The sequence below is a fragment of the Arabidopsis lyrata genome (assembly GCF_000004255.2).
Source record: "Arabidopsis lyrata subsp. lyrata unplaced genomic scaffold ARALYscaffold_8, whole genome shotgun sequence".
In the NCBI taxonomy this organism is placed as follows: domain Eukaryota; kingdom Viridiplantae; phylum Streptophyta; class Magnoliopsida; order Brassicales; family Brassicaceae; genus Arabidopsis; species Arabidopsis lyrata.
Window position 1 is genome coordinate 21,315,763 of NW_003302548.1, and position 15,498 is coordinate 21,331,260.

Consider the following 15,498-nt stretch of genomic DNA (forward strand, 5'->3'; position numbering starts at 1 on the left):
AAAAGATTAGCTAAAATATAGTATATCAGATATTTTTAGGTATTCCAAAGGCTGCTTATAAATTAAATTCAATTATGACCAGAGATTCCAGACCAAAAGGGGTAAACTATCATTTCTCGATCAAGTTAAGATTTTAAAGAACGCCATATCTGATGTTTCAAATGGACAGAAAATATCCGATTATAACAGACTTCTTACACAAGAGTTTTCATACATCATCATCACTCTACGCCTCAGTTGCCTGAACCTCCCTCGGCCTGAGCAGCTCCTCCATCTGTAATTATATCAGAGCCAACAGATGGATCAATAAGCCTGTAAATTGCTTTGAGATGGAGATTATAAGATGACAAGATTTTACCTTCACCACCCTCAGATGGTGCACATGGAGACTTCCTGTAACGCGTCTGCTGCTGCGTTGGCTGCAAAAGAAGGACAAGATCTTAAAATTGGAAACAAACAGCAGAAAAAAAAACAGCTGAAACAGGGTTCAAGCTCTTTTACCTGTAACTTGGGACGAAGAGCTTCGAGGGGTCCCTTTGGCTTTGCAACACCTTGCTGTTGGAGACATTAATAATAACACCATCAGAGTGGGAACATTAGATAGAGCTTATATATGGTAACTCAAAAGAGACAACACTCGCGGATTAAAGTTTATTACCTTTCCAAGAGCCCAATCAGCTGAGTCAAAGTATGCTCGCTCATGATCCTGATATGAAACCACACCTCAGAAAAACCAAGTGAAACCCCAAAATCTCCTTATTAGACCAGATACTATACTTACCTTGGAAATGAGAGGAGGTTTCTTTGGCATGAGCCCTCCATACTTCTTCTTTACGGCAGCCTCCTACACAATGCAATTAAAGAAAGAGTTAGGTCACGGTATCATATTCATTACGGTATTTGATCAAAAGTATCTAGTGTGAGAATTAAAAGGGAAACCTCCTGCTGTGATGATGGCATTGACTTTTCTGCCTCATTGGTGAGGTTTCCTTGCACTGATTGCTCTTTCACATCCTCTGCGCTAGACATGATGATGTCTCAACGCCACCAAACCAAAAATGCTGCACGAGTATATAATATACAACATTACTTAACGAATATACACACAACTCATGAACAAGTAACAAAAGCAGACTCGAGGGTTCATCAATGAAGCAATCAAAGGAAGCTAATTAATAAATGAACTTAAAAAGAAACTAAAGGATCTTTATGATCAAATAATATGCTTCCTATTTGATACTAGTTCCACAATCCTGTGACCAAGTCACCAAACTATCTGTCCTGAAAAGTGTAGTATTGTACAGCTCAAGAACACGAATGAGCCTAACTATGAACAACATATAAAACTTGAGGCAGCCAAAACAAAAACCCAAACTAAAGGAACAAATGATGAGTGTATACTCCATAAAATAGGCAAAGCCTCCAAAAGCTTATCTCACATCTCTATCTATGTAAACAAAACCGCTTCCAGAATTCACAGGGATCAGAATAGCTAAAGCTTTAAAGTTCAGATTCGACTTTGAATTCAAATCAATTTCCAGATTGAAATCAAAATCAACCATGTGAATCAGATCTCAACAATGCATATAGACAAAGACTGTATAAACCTAGAATTTCACTTAAACAACGCGAAATGATCAGATCACAACGAAACCGACGGCGGATCAGATACACAATCAAACCACGATCAAAACTCAAAATTCAAATCAGAGGAAACTCAAACAAAGCCCTAAGGATAAACAATCAGGTTCTTATGTTGAGAGATTGAAAAAATGACATAACGATATAGAGAATCAGAGAATCTCAATCTCCATCATCATCATCGAGATGAGAAGACGAAGAAACGAAACGGAGAAGTTAAGGTTTAGAAAACGAGATCGAGATTAGACGCACCAGGAGGAAGAAGAAGAAGAAGAAGAAGAAGAAGAGGATTGGTGTGGCTCTCTGAGCTCGTTGGGACGTATCTTCGTTGTTGTCAATGGAGAAATGGGAGAAGAAGATCTTCTTTGTGAATTGATATATATAAAGAGATGTGTGGGAGACAGAGAGATATGATTTGGGTAAGAAAGAATGGAAGCAGAAACGCGGCGCGAGGGTTAAATTGGTAATTATCTTCAAAAAGGGGTTAAAACACGTGATTAAGATTCGTTTGAGGGGTTTGACAAAAATTAAAACCGTTGAGAGCAATACATTAAAAGCGTTTCTTTGTTATAAAATGTGACCAATAATTTTGCTAAAAACTTTGTCTATGTTGTTACTAGATGAATATCCGCGCAAATCTATGTTTATGTTTGCGGATTTTTAATGGTATTAGATGAATATCCGCGCAAATCTATGTTTATGTTTGCGGATTTTTAATGGTATAAAATTGTTGAGTCGATGGAAGTTTGCACTATTCTAAATTTGAAATTTTTGTTTTTGTTTTGTAAAATTTTGTTTCTTTTGCGGGTTTTTAAAGGTAAAAACCATTAATCTGATGAACATTATATGTAATGTCATTTTAGGTACTTTTCACTATTTCAAATTTGAAATTGTTGTTTTGTAAGATTATTTTACGCGGGTTTTTAACGGTAAAAACCGTTGAGCCGAGAAATCAATTATATATATATATATATAATATCTATTTAACATGTTCTCTTAGATGCTTCCATAACTTCAAATTTTGAATTTGTTCTGTGTTTTAGAAAAAGGATGATAATTGAAAAATTAGACATTTAAGACATAAATGGTAAGAGAACATTGGTCAAACACATAAATGGTTTAATTGGTAATGAGTAAATGACAAACAAAAACAATAAATATATAATAAAGCACTTTTTTAAAAATAATTTCTTCTGAAAGACATGTCATTACTTGTTAAAAGATAAGAAAGAGTAATGATCAATTTATTATATAACATGTCTAATGTTAAATATTATATAACATGTCTAATATTAAAGCGGGATAATCTGGAAGAACAAAAATTTAACCACAACGATCTTATCTCGAAAAGCTTAATTTATTCGAAGTTGAATAGCTAAACCCGACTTCTACAATTTTTTTGTTCCGGATGACAGTTAGACAAAATTATTAAAACAATATTTAAATGATTTATATCACAAATGATGAATAAATTACATACTCCTAATTATAACCCTAGTTAAATGATTTACCTGAATGAAATTACTAATGGCACATTTTCATTACGTCATAAAAGATTCATTCCTAGATTCAAACATTGTCTTAACAAAAACCTCAAGTAATTAAAACAGAGCAACAAAAAAAACTTGACTACAAGGCCAAGAAACAAGAGACCATCAAAATGTAAATGTTGGGAAGAGTTTTGAAAGAGGATTGGGATATGGAATCAACGGAGTCTTCTAGCTTCTCTCTCGGACTCGAGGAGAGTGAGGATATCTCCTTCTCTGACCGGTCCTTTCACGTTCCTCATGATGTAACGGTCTGAATCAGTGAACTTGACTCTAACCTGAGTGACCTGACCACGAGAACCAGTCCTACCCATGACCTTAACGACCACGGCATGTTTGATTTGAGAATCCATTCTGCATTTACATAAATGTGGAATGTTAACATCTTCATACCAATTAGAGCTCATATTGACATATGAAACATGCAGATGAATGTATTAATAAAAAGGCTAACTGTACAACAAAAGAATACATGATTATAACTGTTCTACAGATCAAACCACTAAAACCAATGATTATGTTCAAAACAATCTGAGACTACCCAAAAAGCTTTAGAACTCACAACACACAGGAGAATTCCGAAAAAAGGACAAGTAATTAACTATTGTTCCTGAGCTCGACAGATCTTTCTCGATTTGTAGTCTCCCTAACTCAACTAAATCTTATACTAGTACGATCGATCACCGAGAAGCGTGTTTATCGAAAAATGAAGAACGGACAACAATATACAAAACCACATGGAGAAATTCTAACTCCAGAAACATCACGCAATGAATCTACGAACATGTTCAGGATGAGAATCATAAAATCTTAAAAGAGAAGAATAAGCGCCTCAAGAACGAACCTGTAGACGGATGCGGCGGATGCTCTGAGGAAAGCTAGGTGAAATCGAGATTGCCAAAATAAACCCTAATATCAAAAAGCTGAGAGTGATGAATTTATTGGTGGTTATATAGCATAAATGGGCCAAGCCTACGAGCCAATGGGAAGTCCGATGGGCTTAAAAAGCCCATATTCGTATCAGTCTACAATTTAATAATTTATACCTTTAATCCTACCTACCATAACCCACATGATATTGGATCACTGAAAATTTATCATTTCAACGCTGTACTTTTTACAATTGCCTCGTATCTGGTATATAAAAAAAAACAAAAACAAAAATTCTTCCAATACGATTCTGTTAACTAAGGTCATTATTTGATAGAAATGAACTTCGCAAAGCCATAAATTAGATTACTTCACTTAGAAGAGATATACTGAAAATGAGATCCCACAAGTCACAAGTAATGGGAAGTACTAAGTAGCACCACAGCAAGTTGTGTAAAAAAGCTCAGAGACGAAAGCCAGTCACGAACCGATTGATTCCAGCAAAATCAGAAACTATCTTCAAATCTGAGAAACAGTCTTTTAGATCATTGCTCATCATGTAATCAACGATCATCTTGCTTTGTTTCTCTCCATTCGTCTGCATCATCATATGCCAATAGGATCAATTAATCATTCATGGTGGATTTGATTATTAGTACATATGCAACATCTTAAAATTGTTTCTTCGGACTCATACACAAACAAGATTATCTTAAATCTCTTTTCAATACTAACTTCGCCAGTTTTCAGTATCAGAGACAGGGAGAAAGACATAATAAACCCAAACGATTGAATCTGTCTACTAAATATTTTGGAGAAACAGAGTGAAAATAAGGTAGGTACCTCGAAAACGAAAAAACCACCGCGTTGAAGCATCTGAGAAGCCCCATAACAGAGATGGAGAAGACTATCAGTTCCATCAATACCACCATCCAATGCAAGTTTCGGTTCATGTTTACCAACTTCAGCTTGTAGGCCTGGAATGTCATCACTTGGTATGTATGGTGGATTACTTACAAGCCCTACAAGTTTTCCTTCAAGACCTTTCAAAGGCTCAAACCAAGATCCTTCTCTCACTTCAATCATCCCCTGGATAAGTCCAATTTTATCACAATGGTGAGAAGAAACCAAAGCTGAATAATGTTTCAGAATATGATCCTTCCCTTACATCAATCATCTCTTAGATATATCAAATTTCATCACCACTATGAAAGCAATCAAACTGAAGAATGTTGCAGGATTACAATTCTTCATCCCACATTTTACTGGTTTTGTCTACCAAATCCTCAAATCCATTACAACTTCTGATGTTGAAAGATCCCAATTCCATAAATACAATAGATTTTATTTTTATCATCATCAGGTTTAAAAAAGAAAATCTACTAACCTCAAGGCCGTATCTCTGCACATTTTTTCCGGCAACGGCAACTGCCACCGGACTGAGATCTGTAGCTATAACTCTCCCACGGCTTCCCAAGACTTTAGCAATGCCTATCGCAATTGCACCACTTCCTGTCCCAAGATCAGCCCAAAAACCTTTCTTAAACCATTCATCTCTCGTTACAAGCTCCTCCACCATATCGACGATTAGTTCCGTCTCCGGTCTCGGAATTAGAACCCCTTCCTCAACGCACAACACCAAATCTCTCCAGTATTCGCATCCGACCACGTACTGAAACGGCCGACGCTTCTCGATCCTCTGCCTCCATAAATCGTAAAGCTCCTCCAACGACGCTCTCAATTTCACATTCTTCTCGCCGTTGTCCGCGATTTCGCTTCTGTGAAGAATCACTAAAGGATCGTCTACGATTGAGTCTTCGATCAGCCATTTTAGCTCACGGTGGAGAATTACAGAGTCAAGAACATCTTCAGAATTCGTCGAAGATTCCTCTACGGAGGAGGCCAGATCTTTCGCCCAGTCGTGCCATTTCCAAACCTCAGATAGAGAAGTTGCGTGCGACGGCGTTCTAAGGAATAGCGGTGTCTTGGGAGTTATGCTGAGAGAATTAGTCTCCGTAGAGGATTTCGCCGGAGAATATGAGCAAAGAGGTTTAGCGGCAGAGAGCAGAGAGGTAAACCGTAAACTTGGAAAGATTCTTATCATTTCAAGGTTTTTGCCGCACAAACAGACCAAATCGGTTTATAAATCTTTCCAACTAAACCGTAAACCGGATAATCATATCCGGTTAATAGTCTTAGATAGCTGACTCTATTTCCGGTTCCGGTTTCGTTTTCGCCGGGTTTTGAACCGAGGATTGAAATTAGATTTACAAGGAATCTAAAGGGCTAAAGCATAAATTAAGAAAAGTTCTACTTATTTTCGTTTGCGGCTCCGATAGATCTTTGGAGCAACGAACAAACATGAGCTTGACGCTGCTTCAAGGCTATTCTTCTGCAGAAGAAGAAGAAGCAGAGGAGAGAAATTTTGGGGATTACGAGAACTCTGACGATGACGATAATGGTGTTCGGAGATATGAATCTTCTTCTGTGTTTGATTTCTCTGCATCTGCCTCCTCCGCTAAACACTCCGGCCTTCCTTCCGCTGACGACGTTTTCTCTCAGGTCATCTTTCTCTTTGATCTTCTAAACCTCAATTCATCGAATTCTAATTTTGAATGATCTCATTATTAAAGATGAAAATAAGTTACTTGGATCTGTAGATTTTATGTGATTGAAATTTAGGGTTTTCCCCGGAGATCCCCAGACTTATTTAGGTTTGGGGTGGAACATTAGAGAGATCTTCTGATAGTGAAAACTTTTTAGTGTTTGTTGGCCTAGTTGCTTATATTGTATATGAACTTGTTGGTTACTCTTACTCGAAAAGCTTGTAGTAAATGATGCTTTGCTTCTATTGAATTTTGCAGATATCAGGGCCACCGGAGTTTCTAAACAATCGCACAGAAGCGGATGATGAAGCTTCAGCTAGAGATGCAGAACATGCACAGCGTATTAGTCGCAAAAAGAAGAAAGTTAAACCAAAAGGTAGCCGCAACTTGCTTGCACCTTCTTAGCATTTTTGGTTATTTAGAATTTGGAATGGTTCATCTTTAGATGATGTTGAAGAATTCACATCAATAGGTTTAAAGTGCACAAGATTATGGATTGGTATCTCAAAAATATATGTGAATGTGGATTTAGCTTTAGAAGCTTGTTTTGATACTTAAAGCATAAACATTGTGAAATAAGAAACCAGGCACCTTGGGTTGTAGTCTCTATCTATCCGGTTTCTCAGTTCTGTTTATGGAACTGTTGATATCTCTCGATCCAAGCCTGATGGTTTCAGCTTATTGGCCTGTAGGTGTTGTCATGGAAGCAAAACCTCAACTAGTAGGAATCCATGAGAGAGTAAGAAACGATATTGATGCACCACCTTCTTCAGAGGGTGGTGAAAAGCGGATATCTACTGCAACCAATCCTAATGCAGAAGAATCTGCAGATCTCTTGAGGTATGAATAACCCTTGGTCTCTTCTTCATTCTTTCGTAAATTTATATTTGCACAATGTGAGCTTGATTAGGATTTCTATGATGAGTTTAGGATGTGTTTGCAATGCGGTGTACCAAAAACATATACAAGCACGAGAGGAATGGTATGCCCGATTTGTGGTGACCGGCCATTACCGGACGTAGACGCGAAGAAGAAAGGCTCTACGATCAAAGATAAAGAGAAGAGCAAAAGAATGAGAGGACAATCTTCTCACGCTTCTTGGAAAAGTGAAACCGAGATGCAACTTAGGCAAACTTTCGATTAGAGTGTTTCAGAACTTTCTTTCTCCTTTTACTACATTGTACCATCCAATTCCCAATTTGTGTAACGTAGCTTGTGACACAAAGCTTAATCTTTTATCGACACAATTATTGGGATTGGTATTGCTTCGGAATATCTAAATTCGTCAAAATTGAAATATATTTATGAGATCATCAAATCATTATTATGAAAAAGAGTTGCACAGCAGAATATTTTATGGCATTACAAAACGAACTAGCATCTTTATCTACAGAATTGCTGTGTGTCTCTACTTCTTCCTCTACTTAACAACTTGAACATATTACAAAGGCAAATAAGTCTCAAAGACCCGGTTCGAGCAACCAGGTGTACAATCAGGTTCGAACCGAAATCTAGACCAGAAAGTTATCTCAACACTAATACAACTATGTTACAAAATCCATGATTCTAATGAAAGAAGCAGTCAGGATTTTAGTAACTAACCTGAGCAATTTCGCTTAGCCAAAATCGAGATTAGTGTTAACAACCATATCTCGAATGCTTCAGCAGTGAAAGAGCCAGTTTTTGTTGACATCATTAATTGTTGTCACTTATTACAACTTCTGCTTCGGGTCTAAGTTCTGGAGTTTCCTCTTGTTTCTCCATCCTCAGACTCGGGCTACTATTAGGCTGAGGAATCTGTGGAGATTATGATGGGTAAAATGAGGCACTGTGTGACACAGTTTGCAATTTAAATGGCTGTGTAAGAATTGAAGGTCTGTCTAACTTACCATTGGATGAGATTTATAAGACAGAACATTGTTATCTGATGAAAGCGATGAGTCTGAGGGCCTGTGAAACAACAAATGAGCTATGGATCGGTCTATCGGGTTTGTATCAGTTTCGATATCCATGAATCCAGCGTACCTGGATGTGACCAAATACAGATAACAAAGATTAGAATCTACAAGAAATGAGGGATGAGTACAAATACCCAAGTGGAAGTTTCTAAAGAAGAGAGTTACTAAATCTGTCAAGACCCCAGTCTAATCCTATATAAAGTTATAAGTTGGCCTCAAGAACTTTACTTAGCAACAGGAGATAAAGGGTGAACATATTGAATAATTATGTCGGTTGTGGTGCTTACTTGTCTGTTTCACCAGTCACCAGATGCGAGCCTGCAACTTTCTCTGGTCTGTTTCCACCATGGTGTCTCTGTTCAGCGCTTTTTGCCAATCGGTATAAGCTGTCTCTTATGCAAAGCTTTGTCCTAACATCCAACTGGAGCAAGCAAGTGTACATCAACAAAGTAAACAGATATACATGTAAATTTCTTACGATATATACACTTTGATATCAATCGCAAAGGAACAGCAAACTTTTACCAATCACCTTCAGAACTGCCATTTCCTTATATCATCAATTATCTACTGACTAGTTGTACCTGTTCTATAACTTGTTGCAGCTGGCGAAAACTTGTTGCTTCCAGTGAAATGTCATCCACAACAGAACTAACACAAGAACTTCCCTGCATGTTTGATGTTTCCAATTCAGTTGCAGCTTTTCTGTGGTCATTCTCAAGCCCGATCTTCTGGATAGAAGCAGCATCAGGAAACACCATGGGGTTTGTCTTACTACTGTTCTTGGTATTTGCAGCAAAAGAAGGAGTTATATCTTGCCCAGGCAGCAAGTTGGCTCTCGTTTTAAAGCCCTTCCTACACCGATCATCAACAGTTGGACCTTGTAAGCTCTCGACAGATTGTGCCTGATTTGATGTGTATGACTCATTTGAAGCAGAGGAAGGATTGGGTTTGTTCTCAGATTTAATACCAGATTTACTTTCACATGCTGATACTTGATCGGAAGGCTGCTCACAATTGAAATGCGAGTATGGCACACCTCGCTGTTGGAATGCGGAGGGAGGGTAATACTGGTTTGTGTCCATTATTTCCCTTGAAATACCACTGTGCTGTAAAGTAAAACTGTTCTCAGAGAACCCATCACTTTTCCCATCCAGATGATGAAGATGATCAGTCTGCTTCTTCTCAAGATTTGCCTGTATAACAAAAATGCGCACTGATATGAAATTGCTGGAATAGTGTCACGACTTCAGCAGTGTAAATATTTATCTAATAGGATACTTACTAGCCTTAAAGAAACCATAAACCACCATTCACAGAAAAATTGTAAAAAGCGTCATATCGTAGTTAAAAGATTTTACTGAGGAAAACGTGCAACTAAATAAGTCATCATAGAAGGTAATTAAGGGTGGCATGTTGGAGGGCGCAAAAAATTCTGAAATAAGAATTTGACTAACCTCTACATCCAGCATCAATATATCCTTCTTTTGCGAACTCGTATCGAATAAATTTTCTGATGATTTTACTTGAGCTGAATCACCCCCGATGGTATATCCATACTCATCTTCAACAGCATGGTTGGACTCACTGTTGTTCAAAAAATCTTCAACCTGTAACATTGGGGTTCTTTGATTTTCCAACACTTTGTCTGGTTTGATATCATCTGTCATCGCGCCTTCTATCTCCTCATTTGGCGGAGCAGAAGAGAACCAGCCTAAGTCATCTTCATTATTAAGACTATCCAAGCCGAAAGTTGAATCACAACTCCTGTGCGTCCAAAAAGCAAGTGTAAGCTCAGTACAATGTTACCATGTTTTTCATATAAAGCCCCAATGTGATAAGAAAACTTAGAAAAAAGAATATCTATATGTTACCTAAGCATGTTGTCCACATCCTCAAAATTTCCTATGTCACCCCAGCCATAGAAGAGATCGTTGCTTTCTTTATCTCCATTGTCGAAAAAGCCAAGATTATTTTCAGCATCCGGAATGTTGTTGAGGGAATAATTATATACGCCATCATGTGTTGCAGCGGCACTGTCACACAGCATGGGATCCACGGTGGATAAATTTTCAACCACATCAACGTGGCCACCATTGAAACCATGATCTGAAATATTTGTATCCTCCAATGTCATATCCTGAACATCTTTGCCTGATCCCGTATCACGAGAAACCGAAGAGCCACCACTATTTTTCTCCGGCCATGGATTTTTTCCTAACATGTTTGCCTCCCTCTTGATAAAAGTATAACTCTTTAGATTGTTTGTTCCACTACCCATATCTTCATTTATTCGTTTCTTCCTGCTACTAACTAGAATTGGAAACTGTCCTCCATTCTCATACGCTGAGTCTGGCACTATACCATCATCGTTCCCATGAAATTCATCTGAAATATAATCGCCTAGCTGAAAAAAAAAAGGGAAAAACAACTTCAGCTAATAATAAAAATCCGCATTACCAAGTCAAAGAAAAAAAACTAGGGAAACATCAAACCGAGTAGACTAACAAACAATCCCAAACCTGATACACAGAACACATCCAAGTGGTAGCGATAACAAATAGTAAAACATGAATTGTCCTATAATCCAAAAAGATTTTGAACCTACTAACAGTGAGAAATTTCACAGCACTAAATTCCCCGGGAACATACGACAAGAACAACAAAGAAAGCTCTATATCCATAGTCTCTATGAGATCATACAAAAAAATCACCAAACCAGAAAAAAAGATACACACACATATCATAGTGACTCAACTCACCTCATCAATGTAAGAGTCCGACATTTCCTCCCAACTTCAAGACTCATTAATCACCACTAAAATCATGCACATTACCCCGATATGTCATCTCTATTGCAAAACTAGTTCTGGTTCTGGATACGAAACATAAGATATTAAACAGCTGGAGAAGGTTCCAATAATAGAGATATCGAACCCAGCAGCATCTAGGAAAACTTGATTTTTCTTATTCAGAATCAAAAACCCATAAAATTAACCCACTCTTCCAACTATTCATGTATTTCAAAAAGTAGACTCAAATTCTACAGCCAAAAATTCAAATCTCATAACAAGTAGCACAAAAACAAAGTAGAAACACTTCATCAGATAGTAGGATTCATCCATTTTGTGCTCGTAATATCTAGCAAAATCGATTTAACCTATCATCATCATAACAATCTAAAACAAACTCAAAACCCAGTTAAATAAAGCATTCAATGAGACTTAAAAAAAAAAAATCAAATCTGAGAAATCCTCAGCTACTGCTGCTGCTGCTATTGAATGATTGAGGATAAGAACCAAATATTCAAATTAAATTGAATAGAAATAGATTCCACCAAACGAATGAAATGATCAAAACCCTAAAGTCCCAACTAAATAAGCTCACCTGTGACTGTGAGACAGATTCTTCCACTAGCAGTAACTCCACAGACAAACAAAAAAATCAGCAGATCCTCCTATTGATTGTATCAATTCATCGAAGCTAGATCGGAAAAAAACTTTCTAGGAGTTTCTTCTACAGATGTTCGGCAGAAGACGACGATGAAGGCTTCCTAATTTTTTTTATTTTTTTTTTACAAATATTTTAATTATTGTTTTTGTTTGGGGAGAATCAAAAGACAAGTGACCATGATATCGACACGTGGCAACAAAATCAAAAGGTTTAACGGGCTTGGGTTTTTTAATATCAGAATTCGTGGACGAGAGAGCACTGTGAGATCCTATCAGTTCCAGTGTTATTATTGGTACACGTCATTAGTACATTCTCGAAACTAGATACGTCTCATCATCTTATTGGCTTAGATCTAGTAACTCTTCGTAATGATGTCATTACGTATTAAAAATTACCATGCGGTTAAAAAGCAATAGTTAAATGGGCCGAAGAAAGCCCAAAGAATCTTTAGTTGTTTTCCGATCGATCTGCGAGACATATTTGCCGGCGAAAAAATTCTCCGGGAGAGATCCTTTGATCTTTTTTCCGATGGAGGAGCAGATCGGAGGGAGCGATGAGAGATGGAAAGGATCATTGGAGAATATAACGGAGATGGCATCGAATCTCGATTCTCTTCAGAAACTTCTCCTCAAGAAAGCAGTCTTCGTCGAAGAAGACACTTTCGCTAGAGCTTCTCTCGTCTCCGAACAAGCCCGAACCATCAAGGTCCCTTTTAAATCCTTTTTCCGGTGATTAATTTTGAGTTTATAGAGCTTTATTGGCTGAATTTTGAGCTTCTTTCCTTTCATTTTGATGATTGCTTCTGCGATTTGTGGATTCGATCTAGTTGATCACGATCGCCATTTTTAGTTAGGTTTTGTATTTACTATAGCTCAGTGTAATAGTGTGATTCTGGAATTGCATTGGATGGTGAATTTGGGAACTTATAGTTGCTCATAAAGTTTGAATCTTGGGGCCTTAATCTTGGATATAAAGTTGAGCTTGTAGTCCGATTTTGTGATCTGTTAATGGTGCAAATGATCACCAAATCCTGAAAGACTGGACCATGAGGTTTCACGATGAAAAGTCCAAGTGCAATAATGTGTATTGAAATAGATTTTTTTTCATGTTGTATGTAAAAAGGACTGTGTTACATGTTTGAGATAAGTGATAGTTTCAGAATGTCTCTTAACTCTGTTCAATGGTTTGTTTTAGATTCTTGAGCAAAGAGTACAAACACTAGAAAGAGAACTAGATGCTGCCATTACAGCTGCTGCTCATGCTCGGTCTGAGAAACGCCAAGCTGAGTCCTCTCAAAAGGCTGCTGAATCACGTGCCCAAGAGGTCACCAAAGAGCTCGAAAACACCACAAGTATGTACTTGATTATCACTTCTTGGGTTGATGGCACCACTCTCTCCCGCACCTTTATATGTGTTCCAGTTTCATATTCACTCACTCACTTACAACTCTTGTTTCAGAGGTTTTCAAACTGCACATGGAAGAGCTCCGAGGAATGCAAGAACAGATATTCAAACGCGATAATGAGATCAAACTCTTAGAAGCTATAATTCAAACACTCGGCGGCAAAGAGCGGTTGGGAAAAAGCGGCATGAATGGATGATGCTGATGCGTTTTTTTCACTTGTAAAGTTTTGTACTTGTGAGTTTGTGGAGATGTATCACTTTGAAGATAAATGTATTTTTGTCTATTTGGTACGTTCTTGAATCTTGCCTGTTTTTTCAAGAAATGAATGTTACATGGGCCTGAGCTTATAAATGGGCCTAATGTGAATCGACCGATACTAATAATGGGTTTTATTATTTTATAGATGTGTGGTTTCACACGTATGCTGATAGTGCTGCGATGGCACCACCAGCCAGATTCAGTAACGCGGCATCTCCAGCCGTGTGGAGCAAGAAACTGCGTAAATTTGACAGCTGAAGAAGCAATTTCGCATCTAACTAATTTCACTAAAAGAGAATCAAAGAAACAAAAGAGGATTATGACCAAATTAGAAAGAAGTGATGGTTCATGGTTTTTAGCGTGTGGGTGTCTCTCTAGATTATCTAATTTTTTGGTAGACACTAGTGTTTATTATCTAATTTTGATAAAATACCAATGAAGGAAGTTTTGACTAATCAGAAATAGTATATACAACAAGTATATAATTTTATTTTTAAGGCTCGATTAAGTAAGGTAAGAAAAATGGGGATTGTATCTAAAACTAGATAGGGGTGAACCAAAGAAATACGTAAAGTAAATTAATGTAAAGGCAATTGTTGTTTACTACACGCTACAAAAGTGGTTAAAAAGAATCTATGGCTAATAATTATTCTCTTACAAAATTTCTTTGTACATTTGGATAAAAGCAAGAACATAAACACTTTCTGATTATGACAAAGAATCTAAATTTCATTTTGCTGTTACTAGTCAACTCTTGTCAATTGTCATGCATAGAACAAGTGATAAAAGCTCTCTCTCTAAAAATCTCTCTCTCTAAAAGCTCTCGCTTTTCTTCTTCTCCCCCCCGACGTCGGCCTCACGCCGATGGTCGGAAATTTCTCCATGGGTTCTAAGAAAAAGAAGAAGAAGCCTTTGAGGGGAGTGGTTCCAGGATCCTCCAAATTTGCTCGGATCTCAGCTCGTGCTCTCTCCGGTTCTAGCAAAGAACCTCCTTTTGTTGGCCTCTCCAATGCTCTCTCGCTGCTCCCTAGTTCGTCGGAGGTTGTTGTTGCCTCCTCTCTTTCAACCCAAGTGAGTCCCGATCCAAATCTGGGTTTGGATTCTGCCTCGGTTTCTGTGCCCGATTCAGATCTACAATCTGAAACAGTGAATCCTTCAGCCATCACCGTCGTAGGTCCATCCTCCAGTGTGGCGTTTGCTGCTGTTCCTTTGAGTTCTGCTAACCAAGCCGTTGTTGGTTGTTCGCTCCCCATCATTGAAGGTTCATCCTCTGATGTGGTGCTCTCAAACGTCTCTGCTCCGATCTCTGGCTCCCTACCCGACACCGTCGCAGGTACATCCTCCGGTGACACCGTCGCAGGTACATCCTCCGGTGACACCGTCGCAGGTACATCCTCCGGTGACACCGTCTCTCCCACCACACGCACGTACTCGGCTGTGGCGCGTGACCCTGCGTGTTTGGAGGAAATTGGTAGCCCTACCCAACACATTTCTGGAGCTCCATTTGTGTTCATCCCAGATGAAAACATTCAAGCTGCTAAGGAGGAATTCAAGGACTTTGTCTTTGCTCAATTTCATGGTCCTATTCCAGCTATGGGAAGGATAATTGGTGTGGTCAATGCCATTTGGGCACGTTCTGGACCGCGTATTTTTGTTCATCGAATAGGCGATGGAACTTTTCTGTTGAAGGTGATAAGTCCTCGTGTTCGTGAGACAATTCTTAGCCGTAACATGTGGAGTATCGTGGGACATCCGATGTT

The 15,498-nt window shown here is 38.2% G+C and overlaps 6 protein-coding genes across 7 annotated transcripts; 2 read left to right on the forward strand and 4 right to left on the reverse strand.

Moving 5' to 3' along the window:
* Window positions 1-52: 52 nt before the first annotated feature.
* LOC9302669 lies at window positions 53-2,187 on the reverse strand. Its single transcript, XM_002866551.2, has 7 exons — window positions 1,894-2,187; window positions 940-1,061; window positions 782-844; window positions 659-706; window positions 502-555; window positions 359-419; window positions 53-274 (listed from the first exon to the last, which is right to left on the reverse strand). Exons 2-7 carry the CDS (start codon window positions 1,027-1,029, stop codon window positions 234-236), a joined length of 357 nt encoding a protein of 118 aa, XP_002866597.1. The 5' UTR covers window positions 1,030-1,061; window positions 1,894-2,187; the 3' UTR covers window positions 53-233.
* Window positions 2,188-3,162: 975 nt separating this feature from the next.
* On the reverse strand, window positions 3,163-4,121 carry LOC9302670 (40S ribosomal protein S28-1). Its single transcript, XM_002866552.2, has 2 exons — window positions 4,033-4,121; window positions 3,163-3,542 (listed from the first exon to the last, which is right to left on the reverse strand). Exon 2 carries the CDS (start codon window positions 3,539-3,541, stop codon window positions 3,347-3,349), a length of 195 nt encoding a protein of 64 aa, XP_002866598.1. The 5' UTR covers window position 3,542; window positions 4,033-4,121; the 3' UTR covers window positions 3,163-3,346.
* Window positions 3,183-6,284, reverse strand: LOC9302671 (release factor glutamine methyltransferase). Its single transcript, XM_021015627.1, has 4 exons — window positions 5,446-6,284; window positions 4,902-5,147; window positions 4,033-4,656; window positions 3,183-3,542 (listed from the first exon to the last, which is right to left on the reverse strand). The coding sequence occupies exons 1-3, from the start codon at window positions 6,160-6,162 to the stop codon at window positions 4,522-4,524; spliced, it is 1,098 nt and encodes a 365-aa protein (XP_020871286.1). The 5' UTR covers window positions 6,163-6,284; the 3' UTR covers window positions 3,183-3,542; window positions 4,033-4,521.
* A 75-nt stretch (window positions 6,285-6,359) lies between these two features.
* Window positions 6,360-7,985, forward strand: LOC110225705. The gene is made up of 4 exons (XM_021015628.1): window positions 6,360-6,620; window positions 6,923-7,040; window positions 7,357-7,504; window positions 7,595-7,985. Exons 1-4 carry the CDS (start codon window positions 6,420-6,422, stop codon window positions 7,806-7,808), a joined length of 681 nt encoding a protein of 226 aa, XP_020871287.1. The 5' UTR covers window positions 6,360-6,419; the 3' UTR covers window positions 7,809-7,985.
* Window positions 7,962-12,202, reverse strand: LOC9302672 (protein LNK1). 2 transcript variants are annotated; one of them, XM_021015625.1, is made up of 8 exons: window positions 12,010-12,202; window positions 11,385-11,497; window positions 10,497-11,029; window positions 10,080-10,389; window positions 9,207-9,818; window positions 8,910-9,043; window positions 8,554-8,689; window positions 7,962-8,461 (listed from the first exon to the last, which is right to left on the reverse strand). In XM_021015625.1, exons 2-8 carry the CDS (start codon window positions 11,406-11,408, stop codon window positions 8,360-8,362), a joined length of 1,851 nt encoding a protein of 616 aa, XP_020871284.1. In that variant the 5' UTR covers window positions 11,409-11,497; window positions 12,010-12,202; the 3' UTR covers window positions 7,962-8,359. The 2 variants fall into 2 exon arrangements, with proteins under 2 accessions (XP_020871284.1, XP_020871285.1); XM_021015626.1 differs by lacking the exon at window positions 11,385-11,497 and having other exon boundaries at window positions 12,010-12,201.
* A 106-nt stretch (window positions 12,203-12,308) lies between these two features.
* Window positions 12,309-13,846, forward strand: LOC9302673. The gene is made up of 3 exons (XM_002864839.2): window positions 12,309-12,780; window positions 13,270-13,426; window positions 13,534-13,846. The coding sequence occupies exons 1-3, from the start codon at window positions 12,496-12,498 to the stop codon at window positions 13,674-13,676; spliced, it is 585 nt and encodes a 194-aa protein (XP_002864885.2). The 5' UTR covers window positions 12,309-12,495; the 3' UTR covers window positions 13,677-13,846.
* Window positions 13,847-15,498: the final 1,652 nt, after the last annotated feature.

What these genes read in the sequence shown, in the direction of transcription:
- LOC9302669 (XM_002866551.2), bottom strand. Translation starts at nt 1,029, where the DNA reads ATGTCTAGCGCAGAGGATGTGAAAGAGCAATCAGTGCAAGGAAACCTC. An exon ending in AACCTCCTCTCATTTCCAAG is followed by an intron (nt 707 to 781) that starts GTAAGTATAGTA and finishes GTTTCATATCAG; the next exon opens with GATCATGAGCGAGCATACTT. An exon ending in CTCTTCGTCCCAAGTTACAG is followed by an intron (nt 420 to 501) that starts GTAAAAGAGCTT and finishes CTTCTTTTGCAG; the next exon opens with CCAACGCAGCAGCAGACGCG.
- LOC9302670 (XM_002866552.2), bottom strand. Translation starts at nt 3,541, where the DNA reads ATGGATTCTCAAATCAAACATGCCGTGGTCGTTAAGGTCATGGGTAGG.
- LOC9302672 (XM_021015625.1), bottom strand. Translation starts at nt 11,408, where the DNA reads ATGTCGGACTCTTACATTGATGAG. An exon ending in CGGACTCTTACATTGATGAG is followed by an intron (nt 11,030 to 11,384) that starts GTGAGTTGAGTC and finishes TTTTTTTTTCAG; the next exon opens with CTAGGCGATTATATTTCAGA. An exon ending in GATGTGGACAACATGCTTAG is followed by an intron (nt 10,390 to 10,496) that starts GTAACATATAGA and finishes TTGGACGCACAG; the next exon opens with GAGTTGTGATTCAACTTTCG.
- LOC9302671 (XM_021015627.1), bottom strand. Translation starts at nt 6,162, where the DNA reads ATGATAAGAATCTTTCCAAGTTTACGGTTTACCTCTCTGCTCTCTGCC. An exon ending in TGCAGAGATACGGCCTTGAG is followed by an intron (nt 5,148 to 5,445) that starts GTTAGTAGATTT and finishes GGACTTATCCAG; the next exon opens with GGGATGATTGAAGTGAGAGA. An exon ending in GTGGTTTTTTCGTTTTCGAG is followed by an intron (nt 4,657 to 4,901) that starts GTACCTACCTTA and finishes ATGATGATGCAG; the next exon opens with ACGAATGGAGAGAAACAAAG.
- LOC110225705 (XM_021015628.1), top strand. Translation starts at nt 6,420, where the DNA reads ATGAGCTTGACGCTGCTTCAAGGCTATTCTTCTGCAGAAGAAGAAGAA. An exon ending in CTGACGACGTTTTCTCTCAG is followed by an intron (nt 6,621 to 6,922) that starts GTCATCTTTCTC and finishes TGAATTTTGCAG; the next exon opens with ATATCAGGGCCACCGGAGTT. An exon ending in GAATCTGCAGATCTCTTGAG is followed by an intron (nt 7,505 to 7,594) that starts GTATGAATAACC and finishes TGATGAGTTTAG; the next exon opens with GATGTGTTTGCAATGCGGTG.
- LOC9302673 (XM_002864839.2), top strand. Translation starts at nt 12,496, where the DNA reads ATGGGCCGAAGAAAGCCCAAAGAATCTTTAGTTGTTTTCCGATCGATC. An exon ending in AACAAGCCCGAACCATCAAG is followed by an intron (nt 12,781 to 13,269) that starts GTCCCTTTTAAA and finishes GGTTTGTTTTAG; the next exon opens with ATTCTTGAGCAAAGAGTACA. An exon ending in AGAGCTCGAAAACACCACAA is followed by an intron (nt 13,427 to 13,533) that starts GTATGTACTTGA and finishes CTCTTGTTTCAG; the next exon opens with AGGTTTTCAAACTGCACATG.